Below are 16,323 nucleotides of genomic sequence, written 5' to 3' on the forward strand. Positions count from 1 at the left end.
GGCCCACAGTAAGCACTTAAATGCTTGTTGATTGATTTCCCCCTAGGAATGTGGTTCCGGACTGGGACTGGGTACTGTGTGCCGTGCCTGCAGGCCAGGTACCTTTTCAACCAGCCTGGGACAAAGCCCCTGCCTGCCCCATACTGGCTGTTTCCATCTGAGGAGGGTAGAGGTCCAGGCGGGGACCACAACCATCGATGCTCAGTGTGGTGGCTGCATTTCAGGGTGAGCATCTTTTCAGCTCTAGAGTTGAGAAGAATATTGATCCTCAGCCCAGGGCCACTGGGTTAGGGGGGCAAAGGTTCCTTCCTCCAGTGGCAGGCATCATTTGTTGAGTTGGAAAGGGAAAAGAATCTTGAATTTGGAGTTGAGACATTTGGGTCTGTATGACTTTGGGTGAGGCCCTTCCCCACTTCCAGCCTCAGTTTCCTTATCAGTGAAATTAGGACATTGGACTAGATGATCCTTAAGGCCCTTTCTGGCTGTCCTGGTATCCTGACATGTTCTAAGGTCCCTTCCAGCTCTGATATTCTAGGTTCTGTGTTCTAAGATTCCTTTGCGTGGACATTCTCTGTTCTATGGGTTACATCTCTCAAGCTCATTGGTTTCAGAAGAGAAATCTTAGTGACTTAGGCATCACTCCATTCAGATCTCTGTTAGGCATTGGGGAAAGAAGAAGAGAAGATTGGGACAGGATGGAGAATTTGGGGCTGTCTTGGAGCCTCACTGACCTGAGGGCTACCGCTTCTCCCATAAGGGGAAACCAAGGATCAGGGAGTGTGTAGAAGTGTGCCCAGGCCATCCAGCCAAACTGGAAGCAAGAGCCCAGGAATTCTAACTCCCACTGTATGTTCTGAAGGCCCTTGATCCCCCAGTATGGCCATGTTGGAGGAGTCACTTTTTTTTTGCTGAAAATAATTTCTAAGGCTGTTTAATTGTTTATGAAGTTCTTTCATCACATCAGCCCCGTGTCCTCATTCTTATTCCCGTTTCATTGATGGGAGCTAGTAAGATTCAGAGATGGGAAGTGATTTCACAGCATCCCAGACTTAGAAAGGGATCCCCAAAATCAGCTAATCCAATGCCTACTTGGACAGAAATTCCTCTTTTCAGCATTCTTGGTCTCCAGAAATAGGGAACTCACTCTGGTTTTGATAAAGCACCCCGGGGTGTGGGGTTGAGGTCTCTGGGAAGCAGAGGGTGAGAATGGGAAGTCCTAGAGGTTCACGTAAGGGGTAGGTCAGAGGGGACTGCTGGGTTTGAAGTGGGGATGTGGAGTTGACTCTAGGTATGAGACCACCTTTGTTTTCCTGCAGGTTTTATTACCCCAGCAGGCACCTAAACATTGCGTGCAGGCCTTGTTCTTGGGCACCCATGGGCACACCTGGCTGTGAGGGTGAGTGTGTGTTTCATATGGTGGGTATTGGGGACAAGGTGCCTAAAAGATGGGGAGAGTGAATGAGGGAGAAATGGAGGCAGAGCCAGAGAAGCAAAGGGATAAAGAAAAGAAGAACCAGAGGGAGAGAAATTCCCTAATTTCCCTAATTAAAATTCCCTAATCTCTCCCTAGAGAGAAACTGAGAGACAGAGTTTAGTGTTTTATAAATGATTGCTGATTGATTGAGGGTGAGAGAGATGAAGATAGAAAGGTGGAGACAGGAAGAGAGTGAGACAAAACCCAGCAAAACCAAGGAGAGGGAGGATGAGCGAGTGTGTGTGTGAGGTAGGGCTGTGTCTGTGTGTGTGACAGAGAGACAGACAGACAGAGACAGAGACAGGGACAGAGAGAAAAGGAAAAAATGAAGAAAGTAAGAAACACTTAGAGAGGGAGGTACCAGGAAAGGCAAGCACGGAAAAAGTCAAAGACATGGAGACAGACATTCGGAGATGAGACATAGAGAGTTTGAGACAGCAAGAGAAAAAAATGCAGCAAGATAAGATGGAAAGGGACAGATTACGGAGAGACGGAGACAGGGAAAGATGGAAAGGTGAAGCAAGGCTCGGGAAGGGAAGAGGGATGGATACAGGGGGAAACTGAGAGCTGGAGGTACAGGACAGCCAGGCATGGGGAGACAAACAAGGTGAGTAAGGTGAAGGAAGATGGAGAGAGCTGGAAGAAGACAGAGAGGGTGATAGAGAAAGAGAACAAAATCCCAAAGCTGGAAGTACAGAAAGATAAAGACAGAGACTGAAAGGGTAGAAGGGAGAAGGGAAACAGACGGGGTGATGGAAAGACTGAGACTGCAGAAGAGATGAGTTAGAAGACAGAGCCCATTGTCCTGAAGGGGCAGTTCCCTCTTCTTTTCCTTCTCTCTCTCTCTCCCAAGCTTGGAAGAGAGAGCCCTCCCCAGAACTGATGCTGACCCACTTTCAGCTCCTGAATATGCTGACTCTCCCCACTATCCTTGGGGGGCAGGAATTAGAAGACAGCCAGGGCTGAGGCAGCAAGCTTTCTCTTCCACGACTGAGGCATGTCCCTGGGGGATGGGGACATAAAGGAGCTGGGTACAGAGAGGCAGCATGGGGCTGTGGAAGGAACCCTGGGCTGAGAAGTAGGAGACCTTGCTCTGCCACTAACTGGCTGTGTGACTTTGGGCAAATCTCTTCCCCCCACCCCCCACCCCTTGGGCGTCAGTTCCCCATCTGTAAAATGAGAGTGTTAGATTCAGGTTTCCAATGGCTCCTCCTAGCATTCATGCTACATAGTCCTAGGATAAATTTTTGCCCCTGATGCCCCCTTTCTTTCGAGGTCTTGGGTATAGAGGGCGACAGTGCCCAAGATCACAGCAGCAGGATGGTGAACTGAACTAGAACCCAGGACTTAGGAGGATCATTTCTCCCCTTCAGGGAGTAAGGACCTGTCTCTGCCAGTCCCTATGGTATCACCCCCTGCAGATAATCTCTGAGATTGGGGAGGAAAGACAGGGACAGTCACTGCCCGTTGAATGCTTGGTTTGTGATTCCTTGAGCTATGTTGGCTGGATGTTCTGCCCTGTCCAACTCTGTGTCCCCTGAACTTTGTGAAACGAAGGGTCAGGTGGCTATGCTTGTGACAGAGGTCCCCCTGGCACATCCCCTCCTCAGGGACCAACCCCCACTGTCCTACCCACATGCAAACAGGACACGCAGGTCAGCAGCAACCATGGAGCCTCTCTCACACACGCATACTCATACGTGGGTAAACAACGGCACACACAGATGCACCCAGGCAGCGTGAAGACGCAGGGGAGCAAGAAGGGTCAGAACACTAATTTTGGCATCCAAGGCCCTGGATTTGAATCCTGGCTCAGAGACTGACTCACTCCAGGGCCTCGGTAAATCATTTTACTCATCTGAGCCCCAGGTAGAGAGTGGAGATGTTGGTCTAGATGACTCTCCGAGGTCCCTTACACGGCTTGAAGGCCCATGACCTTTTGACACATTCATACGCTCACACTCAAACACGCAGATCTGCTCACACCCTAATGGGGCCATCATGCATACACACCCTCTCCTTTCTCTCCCCGCCTTTCACCTGCTGAGTCACCTTCAGTGGCTGTCACCCTGGATCAGAGCCCAGAGCCTGATGACGGAGTGGGGAAAATAAGGACATGTGGGCCCACAGCTCTGTGTGTGTGTGTGTGTGTGTGTGTGTGTGTGTGTGTGTGTCCCCTAGGACGTAACCACAGTTTATAGACAACACTGAAACAGAAAACTTACTGTTTTGTAACAGCTTTGAAGACATTTCTCTGCAGCGGGGGTGAGGTGGGAAGGGTGGATGTGTTTGGGTGAGAACATTGGGCTGGGGGTTCTAATTCCACCTCTGCCATTGACTTACTCTGTCTCTTTCCCTTTCTAAGAAAATTTCCATTATATATCAAATATAAGGGGGTCCACTAGACAAGTCACTTAGAGTCCTTTGGAACTTCTAACATTTTGTAACATTGCCTGTGTCTCTGATCCCAAGGTGACCTATTGAAATCAGGGTTCATTTAGATATTCCATGGAACACCTCCTGTGCCCATGCCATGGGACACAGGCCCCTTCTCCATGCCTAGGTGGGCCCCTTTCCTCCAACACACAGATTACAAGGGGACTTGGGGAGAGACTGACCAACCCATTGAAGAGGCGGCTCAGGGAGAGGGTAGGAGGGCCAAAGAGGGACTTCTGGGAGACGCTAGGGAGACTGAGAGGGAAGTGTAGGGACAAGGAGTGGGGCAGGAGGGTCCCTACTCCTGGGAGAGGCTGAGGTGGGGTGGTGCCCTCCGAGCAGTCACTGGGGCTGTTCTTGGGTCAGCATCCCTTCATCCCTTCTCACTAACTTAGGGGTCTCTGTCTCTGTCTCTCTATTCCCCATACCTGATCCTCTACCTCTGTTTCCCTTTCTGTTTTCTCTTCTCTTTTTTCCCTTTCTCTTTCTCCCCTTTCTCTGTCTTTTCTCTCTTTTCTCTCTTCTTTCTCTCCTCTCTCTCTCTTTCTCTCTCTCTCTCCTTCTCTCCTTCCTTCCCTCTCTCCTTCCCTCCCTTTGTCCTGGTACATATTTCTGCCTGTCACCTTCTATGTTATTCTCCCCTCTGGTGTCTCCTTTCAAATGGCCCTTCTTCTATCTTTGGGTCTCTTTTTCTGCTTACTGTCTCTGCATGTTTCTCTTTTTTTTCTCTGTGTATCTTCTCTGTCTGGCTTTCTCCCTATCCCCCCTCCCTCATCTGTTCTTTCTTTTTCTGTGTTTCTCTTTGTGTGTCTCCTCTGTGTGTCTTTGTGTGTCTGTCCCTCTGTGTCTTTCTGTTTCTCCATGTCTGTCTCTGTCTTACACTATGTGTCTCTCTCTTTCTCTTTCTCTCCCTCTGTATGTCCCTTTCTCTGCTTTCCCTCTGCCCCTCCACCTGTTTCTCCTCGCCATGTATCTTTGTCTTACGCTATGTCTCTCTGTCTCTGTCTCTGTCTCTCTGTCTCTCCCTCTGTGTCTCCTTCTCTGCTTTCCCTCTGCCTGCTCTCTCCTCGCCATGTCTCTGGCTGAGGACAGAGCCCAGCCTTAAGCGTGGGGCCCGGCCGCGCCGTAACGTGGAGGCCGGGGTGGGACCCGAGGCGCGCCTCTCAGAGAATGGCACCCAGACCGAGGTGCCCGAGGAAGCCGCAGCCCAGTATGCCGTCATTGCCATAGTTCCCATCTTCTGCCTCATGGGCCTGCTGGGGATTCTGCTCTGCAACCTTCTCAAGAAGAAAGGCTATCACTGCACGGCCCACAAGGATGGCGGTGAAGAGGCCGGGCTTGAGGGCAAGAACGGTGAGTGGGGTACAGAGCCCTGAGGGGAGCAGACACAGCCTTCCTCCTTGGGGAGCTGTGAGTCTGAGGCTGGGAAAAGCCCCTGCCTCTGGTGGGTGGGTGTTTGGGGACTTCTGGGGACACCAGAGGAGGTGATCCAACCGTTCTCTAGGTGTGCATAGCCAGGGAAGGGGGAGCAGGTCATGGTGAAGATGAGATACTGAGGGGAGATCCAGGCAGACATGGTCTGTAGACACCTGGATATTCTAGTCTGGAACCCAAGAGAGGCATCGGGCTTAGACCTAGGAGTCATCAGCAGAGATGAGCTCACCCATGGAGAGAATTGAGAGAGAGAAGATTAGGGTCCTGGATGGAGCCACACAATTAGTGGGTAGGAGAGGAAGACAAACTTGGAAAACAGATGGAGAAGGAAAGGGCAGACAGCTAGGAGAACCAGGAGAGAGCAGGAAGGCCCAGATGGAGATGGCGTCAGGCGGGAAAGAGATGAACAGCGCAGTAGCAATAAAAGGAGGAGGAGGACGAGGAAAGGCTGCTGGATTTGGTGATGAGGAGGGCCTGGGGGACCGTGGAAAGAGTGGTTTTAGTGGCATGTTAGGGCTTAGGGAGAGCAGGCAGTGAGGAAGTAGATGACTCTGCCAGAAATTAGATGGCTTAAAAAAAAAGAAATTAGATGATGAAGGGGCCCATGGGAGAGAAATGGAGCAATAGCTTGCAACCATCTGAGTCCTAGGCCTTTTTAGTGCTAAGGGAGTCTAAGAGCATACCTTCCTAAGGGGCCAAAGTTTTAAGGGGTCGAAGGTTTTGAAGGCCCAAAGTTCTAAGGTTCTGAAAGTGTTGAATCAAGTTAGGTACCAGACTTGGGAGGCAGGAAGACCCAAGTTTGAACCCTGATTCAGATGCTTACTAGTTGTATGACTCACTTACTCTCTTTTAGCCTTTGTTTCCCCATCTGTAAAAATGGGAATAATAATATGAAACTCAAATGAGATAGCAGATTTTTAAAACAAAGCGTTAATGTTATACTTTAAAATGTCTTTAAACAGCTTTGGAGGGGGGAAAGTCTGTGAGTCTGACAATCTAAGGCTCTAAATAGTCCCAAGTCAAAAGCGCTGCCTGGCTGACTCCAATTTTCCTTGATGGCTGAAGTCAGGAATGTGGGGCGCAGAGGAATGGGGACACTTTCCCCTCTACCTGCCTGAACTCCTTCTGGGGAAGGGGCTGAGGAAGAGGAGTGAGGGTACTAAATGGATTATCACAGTCTCCAAGGCCAGGGGCCCCCAGGACCCGCCCCTCAGAACCACATAGCATCAGGGGCCCAAAGGGAGCTGAGTGAATGTCTCCTCCTCGAGTTATAGATGAGGAAGCTGTGACATGGGAAGGGGAAGGGACTTACCCAAAATCGCTCATCCAAGTCGGGGACAGAGCTAGAATGAAAGCTCAGGCCTCGTGCTTCCCACCAGGCCCATCTTCCCTCCACTGCTTTTTGGCCTAAATTCACCCATCGGCTGTAAGGCCCAAGGAGCATCAGCAGATGAGCTGATTGTATGTGTGTTGGCACTTTGTTCCCAGCCAAATGGTCTGTTGATTTCACTGTAGGCCACTGTCCTCATCGGTGCACATTAACATAATGCAATATTGTTTGACTCAGGCAAAGAGCAAACCATTATATTTGTGTTTTGTTTACAGAGAGAATTGGGGTGTTTCCAACCACCTGGGACCCCTTCTTTCTTTTTGATCTGCTAAGAGCCCTGATGTGGACTCGAGAATAGGAACCGCCATTACTGGAGCCATCGACTCCTGGCCTTAGCCTCCCTGGAGATTAGCTAATCAGTAGAGGGAGACTCAGGGTGACCCATTTAAGGCTGCATCAGCCCAAGGCCTCTCCCAAGCCAGAAGGCTGGCTACCCTTTGGGTGGGTGGGTGATATGGAATGTCAGGATTCTCTAGGGGGAATTCTGGGGCAAAGTGTGTCCAAGATTAACTCCACAGCTGTTGAGGAAGCTTCCCCAGCTGTCTCCTTCCCTGGGGAGTGGAAATGGGGAGAGGCAGGAGTCTGAGAGCAGCTAATAACCCCTCCTTCCCCCCAGGCTCCTCCCACATCTATCCCCTAGGAAGGACTGGCTAGGAGACAGAGAGCAAAGACATTCTTTCTCTTTGGTGGGGGAAAATTTATCTCGCCCTTAGAGGGGAGGCGTCTAGCCATCTAAACCTAAGCCTTTCTGCTGCAGTTAAGGCCACATGTCTGTGGGAAGGCGAACAGTTCTCTGGGAAAGGGCCTAGGAAAGATTCTAGCCGTGGCTCTGCTGCTGATTTACTCTGTGACTTTTGATGAGTCCTTTGGGCACCTCATTTTCCAAGTGAAGTGGTTGTTCTGGGTCTCTAGGGGCCCCTTTCTAGCTCTGGCGTTTTGTGGGTCTGTGCATCCTTATCCCATGGGATCAGGCAAAGGAACCACTGTAGCTACCAAGTTGCCTCTACCCCATCCCCATCCCAGGCATCCAGACTAATGCCCATGAAGAGAGCCAGAAGTTGGTTGTGTAGGAAAAAGACAGGGGCAGAACGCCTCTTCGAGCCCCACATGCTGAGCATTCACCCCATTGAGCAGCACTGACTAGTGCCCTGCCCGGGCTTTGAACCCTGTTCCCTCCCAATCTCATAGACTCCTGTCTCTCTTCCCCAGGGACCAACGCTGCCTACCGGATGGATGACCCCAACGAGGACACCATTGGGGTCTTAGTCCGGCTGATCACAGAGAAGAAAGGTGAGGCTGGGTGCCACCTGTCCCCTCCTCCAGCCTTGGAACCTTGGGGGCTCATTAAGATCTTACATTCTACCAGGACCAGTCACTGGAATAAGAGGAAGTGCCCTGGTGGGAACAAAGATTAGGGAACTGGGGTCTGTCTTGTTGATTCAACACCAGCTATTTAGTTAAGGAGAGGAAGCAATTCCTGCTGTCTTGCTGTGCAGGTATATGAAACCTGGCCCCCCTCCTGATTCTGCCAGGGGAGAGGGGGAAGGAGGAGACAAGCATTTATTGAGTTAATATAAATTAGTTATTTCATAAAATTAGTTATTAATAATGTAGTTATTAATTTATTAAGCATGTATTAATATTTGTTAATATGTTAGGGTACTTTATATATACTATCTCATTTGGTTCTGAGAAGCAGGTGCTATTATTATCTCCATTTTACAGATGAGGAAACTGAGGCAAACAGGTGAAAAATGACTCCCAGGGTTACCCAGCTAGGAAGTGGCTGAGGTTGGATTTGAACTCAATTCTTCCTGACTCTAGGTCCAGTGTTCTGTGTGTTGTGCTTAGCTCCTAATAATAATGATAATGGTTCATAGTGGACGTTTTAAGGTTTACCAAGGTGTTTTCCTTGCTACAACCCTGTGAAATAGTTAGTCCTTAGTGTTATTATTCCACTCCCACCTAACGTTTGCCTCAGTTTCCTCATTGTGCCTGTGCTGTCTGTCTCTGGTATGCCATGGCAGAGCGTGGGACCAAGACAGCACCTTCTGAAGATGCTTCGTATCTTATTGGCCCTTAGTCTGATAAGGGGCCACTGTGTGCAGACTGTGGAGGAGATGCTGAGTTTAGATACCTCCTGTATGTGCCTAGTGGGTACCAAGAGTGTGGTACTCTGTTGTGGTTTTTTTGTTTGTTTGTTTGTTTTTTGTTTTAGGCAATTGGGGTTAAGTGACTTGCCCAGAGTCACACAGCTACTACGTGTCAAGTGTTTGGTCTGAGGCTGGATTTGAACTCAGGTTCTCCTGACTTCAGGCCCGGTGCTGTATCCACTGTGCCCCCTAGCTGCCCCCAGAGTGTGATACTCTGAATGGAAAGTCAGGAGGCTTGGCTTCTAACCTGGGCTTGGGCACCGCCTCATTCTGTGACCTCAGCAAGGTCACTGCCCCTTTTGGGCCTTCACTTTCCTCCTCTGGAAGGTGTAGGCACTGAGCTCCCTGAGCTTCTGAGTTCCTTCCAGCCCTGGAGTTCTTTGAAAAAGAGGTGGAGACAGAAACATTTCAGTGTGATCCATAGCCAGGGTCTGGGGTTCCCCCTGGAGCCACATAATCTCCACCGCCCAGTTTCTGAAGCACTGCCTTAAGGCAGGTGGGCAGCATACTCTGCCAAGCTTAGAATCGGGAAGACCGGAGTTCAAATACTGCTGTAGGATTTACTAGCGGGGTGACTTGGAGTAAGGTGCTTAATCTCTATCAGCCCGTTTCCTCATCTGTTAAATGAAAGGAGTGGGCCTCGGAGGTTCTTTCCAGCTCTCGATCTGTGACCCTTTGTCCTGTTGGCTCCGGGGGAGGCGGAGCAGGACCAGTTGGGAATGGAGTCACAAGGGAGGGGGAACATCGTAATAATTGGAGCTGTCCCTTAGGAGAATTGGCTTCTTCCATCAGATGACGGGATGCCTCTTCTGTAGGAGTAAGCTGGGATGGAACCCTTCCTTCAAGGCTCTTTTCTCCTACCCTACACTGCCTTGAGGGCAGCTAGGTGCCTCAGTGGATAGAGTGCCAGCCCTAGAATCAGGGTGGCCCTAGTTCAAATGCTGCCTCAGACACTTACTGGCTGTGTGACCCTGGGCAAGTCACTTAACCCTGTTTGCCTCAGTTTCTTCATTTGAGCTAGAGAAGGAAATGGTGAACCACTCCAGTATCTTTGCCAAGAAAACCCCAAATGAGGTCAGGAAGAGTCAAGACATGACTAATTGACTAAATAACAAATACTGCCTCTATGACTTTTGTGCCTCCGGTGAGAAGGGTGGACGGGGCAGGCACCGGTGGCTGGTAGTTACCTGGACAAGGCCAAGGATCTCCTGGAGTCTGAGGCCCACAGCCGCCCGGGATAGGAGTGGGGGAAAAGGAGACAGCTGGTAAGACCAGGCCCGCCCTGACCTCTGGCCCTTTGCTTCCCAGAGAATGCGGCCGCCCTGGAGGAGCTGCTGAAAGAATACCACAGCAAACAGCTTGTGCAGACCAGTTACAAACCTTTGCCCAAGTAAGCCAGAGGCCATCAGTGATGGGGAGGCAAGCCCGAGGGGGAGGCGAGAGCCCAGCGGCAGCCTCATTTGTTGGCCATGTGTGTTTCTAACCAGCTGCCTCGTTCCTTTTGCTTCGCTCTGACCTGGCTCCTCTGGCTGTCCTTCCCCCCTGGCTTGTTTGTCCTCCCCTCCTGACTTCTCTTGCCTCTGCTGCCTGATTGGGTTTGCCGCTGGCACCTGCTTTCTCTTTGTGGTTGCTCTGTCCTTTTGTGATTTCTCCTGTCCTTTGCTGTCTGGGTTCCCATAGGCCCAGGCTCCTTGGGGGAGTTGGCTGTAGATGGGGCAGAGGACTTGCTATTATTCTCCAGTTCTTCTTGCTGTTTGCTGGGGATTTAGAGAAGGAGAAGAGGGGTTTTTTTCCCTTCAAGCAGCCAAGAGCCTCCCTCCCCTGTGGCATGGGCTGGAGACAGGGAATGCTTGGCCTCAGGAGTTGGGTAAAGTCAGCGAGGCCAGGCTGGTGGGGCAAGACACAGTGCTGAGGCTATTCTCAGCTGGAGGTGCTATGTAAAGTACCCTCCTTCCTCCTCTTTTCTCCTTTGTCCTCCCCTTTTCCTTTTTCTCTTCCTCCTCTTTTCTTTTCTCCTCCCCTTTTCCTTCTTTTTTCTCTTCTTCCTCCTCTTCCCTCTATTCTCTACCTCCCTTTTTCTCTTCCTCCTTCATCTTTCCTCTTCTTAACTCCTTTTCTCTTCCTCATCTTCTTCCTCTTCCCCTTCCTCTTCACTTGGGGTCCAGTCATACTGTCTCCAGGTGTCTCTGTGGGTAGACTCTAGGGGAGAAGCAGGCAGAGCTTGAGGTTACACTGATTCCTTCCTGCTCTTCCCAGGCTGACCCAAGGCCCCCCACCCATACCGCACATCTGCCAGCACCAGCACCACCTGCACACAGTGCAAGGCCTGGCCTCCCGCTCCGGGTCCTGCTGCTCACGCTGCAGCCAGAGGAAGTGGCCCGAGGTCCTGCTGTCCCCCGAGGCTGCTGCAGCCTCCACTCCCACACCCAGCGTGTTGCCACCCCGAGGTGGTGGCAGCAAGCCCACTCCCAAGGGGAGCCGCCCAGGAGAGATCACCATCCTCTCTGTGGGCAGGTAAGTTCAGGGCCCTTTGGGGAAGGGGGCAGGGAGTTCTGAGAGGAAGAGGGATCACTGGTACTAGGGGAGACTTTGGACACAGGCCGTGTGATACAGAAGAAAGAACTTTGGCTCTGGAGGCATTCACAACCTGCCTTTGGAGCTTACTTGTATGACTTAAGGCACTTAGACTCCCAGCACCTCAGTGCCATCATCTGCAAAATGGGAACAATAACAGTACCTCTCTGAGAGGGTTGCAGCGAGGCTCAAATGACTATCTAAATGTCGGCTATTATAAAATGAGGGGGCTGGACTCAGGCTCTGAAGCCCCTTACAGCTCAGGGTCTGTGATCCTGTATACTCAGGGCAGGGGCTTTAGCAGGCATGGGCACGGGGGACATGGGGATTGAAGGTGGAGGGCAGGGCCGTGGTTGGTCTGCTACCTGGCTTCCCTTGGACAAGTCATTTCACCATGAGGTGATTGGACTAGACGGTTTGTGAGGTCCCTTTCAGCTCTCACAGATTCCATGACTATAAGGAGGGTCAAGATGAAAGAGGAAGGGGCTCCTACACCGGTACCTCCTACAGGGAGGTATGCTGATTTCACTAATTTGCTATCTCCCAGAATTAGCCCGAATTTACTCATCTGTTGAAATACTATCTCCTAGGGCAGCTAGGTGGTGCAGTGGATAGAGCACTGGCCCTGGAGTTGGGAGTTCAAATTTACTAGCTGTGTGACCCTAGGCAAGTCACTTAACCCCAACTGCCTCCCCCCCAAAAAAAGACAGAGAGAGAAAGACTGAAGAGGAAAGAAATCAGGGGCAGGTCAGCTGGGAGAAGTGAAGGAGCCTGAGGTCAGGCAGAGTGAAGTAGAGCGAGACGTGGAAGGGCAGAAGCCTGGGGTCCAAGGCAACCCTTGGTACAGTTTGGATGTCGGGGCAGAGCCCATGGAATTCACCTCTGCAGTTTTGCCAGGAGCTGTCTGTCTGCTCCATCCTCTGTGCCTCAGGCCAATCCGTTTCTCTCTGCAGGGTGGGCTCTTCGCCATCCTTGGCCTGGGGCTCCCTTGGGACATCCGGGAGACTCCCCCTTGCTCTGTTCCTTACCACTACCTCTGTGCCCTCAGGCTAAACCACTTGCCCCCCTTGCACCTCAGAGCCCCGGTTCCTCCTCTGTAAAAGGAGATGGGTCCAGATGGGCGGTGCTCAGAGCATGTGCTGAGAGCTTTAGTTCAGTGCGCTGGGGAGGGACTGTATGAGACGTACACTTGCAGTCTCGTGTGCCTGCATGAGTCTCCTGCACGTTGGATGGCACTTTATTTGTGGTCGCACGTGTGTGCGTGAATCTCCCACCTCTTCCACAGCACGCTTTGATTACTCAAGCCAAGATCAACAAAGCAACTCACTATGTCCCTGTTCACCGGGAGTGGCTTTCTTTCCAAAGCCTGGTGTGGCAAATGGCGGCTACGGAGAAAATGGAGAGGAAGGCAGTTTGCTCCCTTTGCAGCTGTTGTGATTTTCTTCCCAGAGGTGTCTGAGTTATTTGGCCAGCTTGTGCAGTCTAATAGCAAGGCCTCCTCTTGGCCTGACCCTTTTGAATTTGCTTCAAGCCCCAGAGAGCCAGTTTCAGCCGGAGATGAGGGATGGGGCATTGAAGTTTGCAAACCAGGGAGGAAGGACAGAGAGTTAGGGTTTTGGAAGAATGCTTGAGTCCCAAACTGGTGGTGGTGGTTCTTTTTTGGTGGTGGTGGTTTTTTTTTTAAATTAGAGCATTATATTAAAAAAAAAAATCTACCGAAGGAAGTTTTGTGGATAAGAGTAGGAGTTAGCGAGCTGGAATGGGCACTGAATGTAGAGTCCAAGAGCTAGAATTCTTTCTAAACTTGGCTTTGCTCCTTACTAGCTAGCTGTGTGGCCTTGGAGAGCCCCTTCAATTCAGGAAGCAGCTATGAAGCACCCACTATGTGCTGGGCATAAGGGATACAGAGATAAAAATGAAAGAATAAAAAAAAAGTCTATGCCTTGAATAACCTTCAAGAGAAGATACAATTTCCCCTTCTACTGGGGGGGGGAGGGAGAGGGAGGACACAGTATTTTTTTTTTTTTGGAAAGGCAATCAAAGTTAAGTGACTTGCCCACGGTCAATAAGTATCAAGTATCTGAGGTCACATTGAATTCAGGTCCTCCTGCCTTCAGGGCCGGTGCTCTATCACTGCACCACCTACCTGCCCTGGGAGATAGTATTTCAACAGATGAGTAATTTCAGGATAGTTTTGGGAGGTAGCAAATTAGTGAAATCAGGATGACCTCCCTGTAGAAGGTGGTGCCCAAGCTGAGCCTTGAAGAAAGCTAAGAAAGGTGAGGGGAAGAAGGGAAAGTGAGTAGGAAGTCCATTCCAGGGATGCGGAAGCAGCCAGCGCCTATGTCCTGAGAGAAAGGGAATGCTGAATCTGGTCAGGATAAGAAGGCCAATCTGGCTAGAACATAGTCCAACCACATCAAAGGTAGTGATGCAAAATAAGGCTAGTAATGTAGGGTAAAGCCAATGTTGTAAAACTGATTGAGTTTGTATTTTACCCTGAAAGAAGTAGGGAACCATATAGACTCTGGAAGAGAAAAAATAACATGGTCAAATCTGTACTTCAGGAAGATTGCTTTGGCAATATTGGAGGGTGGATTGAAGGGGAGAAAGACTGAAGGCAGGGCCTAGGGGTAGTGCAGTGTCCCACATGAGGGGATGAGGCCTAAACTAGAGTGGTGTCTTTGTGAGTAGAAAGAAGGAGATGGAAAGGAGAGATGTTGGGGAAGTAGAAATGGTGGGACAATATGTGGGGTGAGGGAGAAAGGGTACCTGGGAGTCACGGACATGAGTGAGCAGTGCTGGAGGGCTGCAGTGTAGAAGTTCCATCTTGGACATGTTGCATCTGAGAGGCCGGGTGGAGATGTCTGTGATTTGGGACTGGAGCTCAGGAGAGACCAGGCATTGGTGTATATAAATCTGGGTCTGGCCACCTGCATCAAGATGCTAGTTGAACCCAAAGCAACTGTGATTCCAGCCCCCTCGTTTTCAGTGACTCACATAGGGGATCACAAAGCCAGTGAGTGGCTGAGGGACTACTCAAACCAGTCTTTCCGACTTCAAGTCCAGTGTGGATGGGGATGCCCATTTCCAGATCCCACATCTCTTTCCTTCTCTCCTCCTTGCCCTGTGTCCATGCACTCCTCCAGACTCTGAGAGTGTATTTTCTTGGGTTTTTCCCAACGGAGGAGAAAATTCAGAGATTCAGAAGTAACAGCCTAAGGGAAGGAAGCGCCTCCGGCACACAGGTACATTAATATGTCCTGGACTAGCAGGTCCCTAAACTTCTAACCTCATCCTGAACTTCAGATCTCCACACCCAGCCTGCACCAGCTGGATCCTGCCTAGACCAAGGAAGCCATCCGCTTCTCTTCTTGGCCCCAGATGAGACTGGCTAAAGAACGAGGAGCTGGCAGAGCAATCAGTGGGGCTTGACTTCACTGGCAGTAGTTTGGGATGGGGGAGCGGGAGACGAGGTTTATTTTTGTTATCCATGCCTGACAGCATGCCTTAGTCCCCTCTCTCTCTGCCCTTATGATCCCCTCAGGCCCATTTGACTCTGTGGTTGAATCTTTAGTTTCCTGGCCTCTGTCCTCCCCCAGTACTGCTTTCCTAGGAGCATAAATCTAAAGCCGGAATAATACCTGAGAGGTCATCTATGTACTTGAGAGGTCATCCATGTGTCTGAGACGTCATGTACTCCAACTCTTTTGGTTTATAGATGAGGAAACTGAGGCTCAGAGGATAAGAGGGTTGGCCAAGTTCACATAGGAGCAGAGCAGGTCCAGTGATACCAAGTTGAGCCCTTTTTCTGCTGGACCATGTTTTTTATCTTCCCATCAATCTAACCCAGGAAAGGGCCACCTTTGAGGACCTAGGGGGCCACAGGTTCCCCATCCCTGCTCTAATCTCACTCCTTTCATGTATCTCTGGTCTCTTTCCTCCAGGTTCCGTGTGGCCCGAATCCCTGAGCAGCGGCCGAGCCCACCACCTCCAGAGGTGAAAACCATCTCAGAAACCAGTGAGGAGGGGGAGGCGGCTGAAGCTCCTCCACCTGGGCTTCCCCCAGAGAACAGGGCCCTTCTGGGCAGTGGTGGAGGGCGACCCAAATGGCTGAAAACCCCAGCATCTGGGCCAACAGAGAGCAAATCAGAAGTGAGCTGTGTGATAAGAGGGCTGGAACATGGGTGTGTGTGTGTGTGTGTGTGTGTGTGGTGGTGAGGGAGAAGAGTTAGTGCTCCATAGGACCCAGTCCCTGAAAGCAGCCACCCCCAGCCTCAGTCAGGGGGCAAGGATGTTGGAAAGGGAGTTTTGGTCCAGCTAGGGCCCCCAGAGTACCGAGCTCCCAATAGCCCTACACGTCTCTCTGCCTGTGGTTTCCTAGCTCATCCCTTACTTTCTACTGACTCCGAGGGGAGGTGTGTTTATCTTTCTGTGAATCAGGCCCAGGTTAAAGTTAGAAGGGCCCATCACTTCTGTAGTCACACAAAAAGTACTTGCTGTGTGTGACCTTAGAAGAGGCAGGTTTTAACCACCTTGAGACTGTAAACCGAGGGTATTGGATTACGTGAATGACGCCCTGTACTCAGTCCCAGGCAATACAAAGTGAAGAATGAAACAGTTCCTGCCCTCAGGGAGTCTGCACATTTTGGGGGCCAGCCTGCAACTGCTCCCCCTTTCTGATCTTTGTTACAACTTCTTCCCTAGGAAAATCGATACGTGGTCAGGCTGAGTGAATCCAACTTGGTCATCTGAAGGTAATGTAGTACTGGGAGAGTCCTTGCACTGAGTGGGAGACAGCCTGCCCCTGGGGAGTGCACAGTCTGGAAGAACACAGTGCAGTGTGTTTTTAGAAACAGAAG

At 50.7% G+C, this 16,323-nt stretch overlaps 1 protein-coding gene across 2 annotated transcripts in view; it reads left to right on the forward strand.

Moving 5' to 3' along the window:
- Nucleotides 1-16,323, forward strand: part of RELT (RELT TNF receptor) — a 56,754-nt gene that overhangs the window by 37,853 nt on the left and 2,578 nt on the right. The window contains exons 4-11 of one of the 2 annotated variants that reach the window (XM_020989608.2): nucleotides 47-225; nucleotides 1,317-1,396; nucleotides 5,003-5,263; nucleotides 7,944-8,024; nucleotides 10,196-10,277; nucleotides 11,144-11,401; nucleotides 15,409-15,616; nucleotides 16,169-16,218. In XM_020989608.2, the coding sequence (XP_020845267.1) occupies nucleotides 47-225; nucleotides 1,317-1,396; nucleotides 5,003-5,263; nucleotides 7,944-8,024; nucleotides 10,196-10,277; nucleotides 11,144-11,401; nucleotides 15,409-15,616; nucleotides 16,169-16,216 (1,197 nt within the window). In that variant the 3' untranslated portion in view covers nucleotides 16,217-16,218. The remainder of the gene's footprint in view (nucleotides 1-46; nucleotides 226-1,316; nucleotides 1,397-5,002; nucleotides 5,264-7,943; nucleotides 8,025-10,195; nucleotides 10,278-11,143; nucleotides 11,402-15,408; nucleotides 15,617-16,168; nucleotides 16,219-16,323) is intronic. The other variant, XM_020989609.2, reaches the window with a different exon arrangement.

Source organism: Phascolarctos cinereus, unplaced genomic scaffold, assembly GCF_003287225.1.
Source record: "Phascolarctos cinereus isolate Bilbo 61053 unplaced genomic scaffold, phaCin_HiC Scaffold_726;HRSCAF=1367, whole genome shotgun sequence".
NCBI classification, from domain to species: domain Eukaryota; kingdom Metazoa; phylum Chordata; class Mammalia; order Diprotodontia; family Phascolarctidae; genus Phascolarctos; species Phascolarctos cinereus.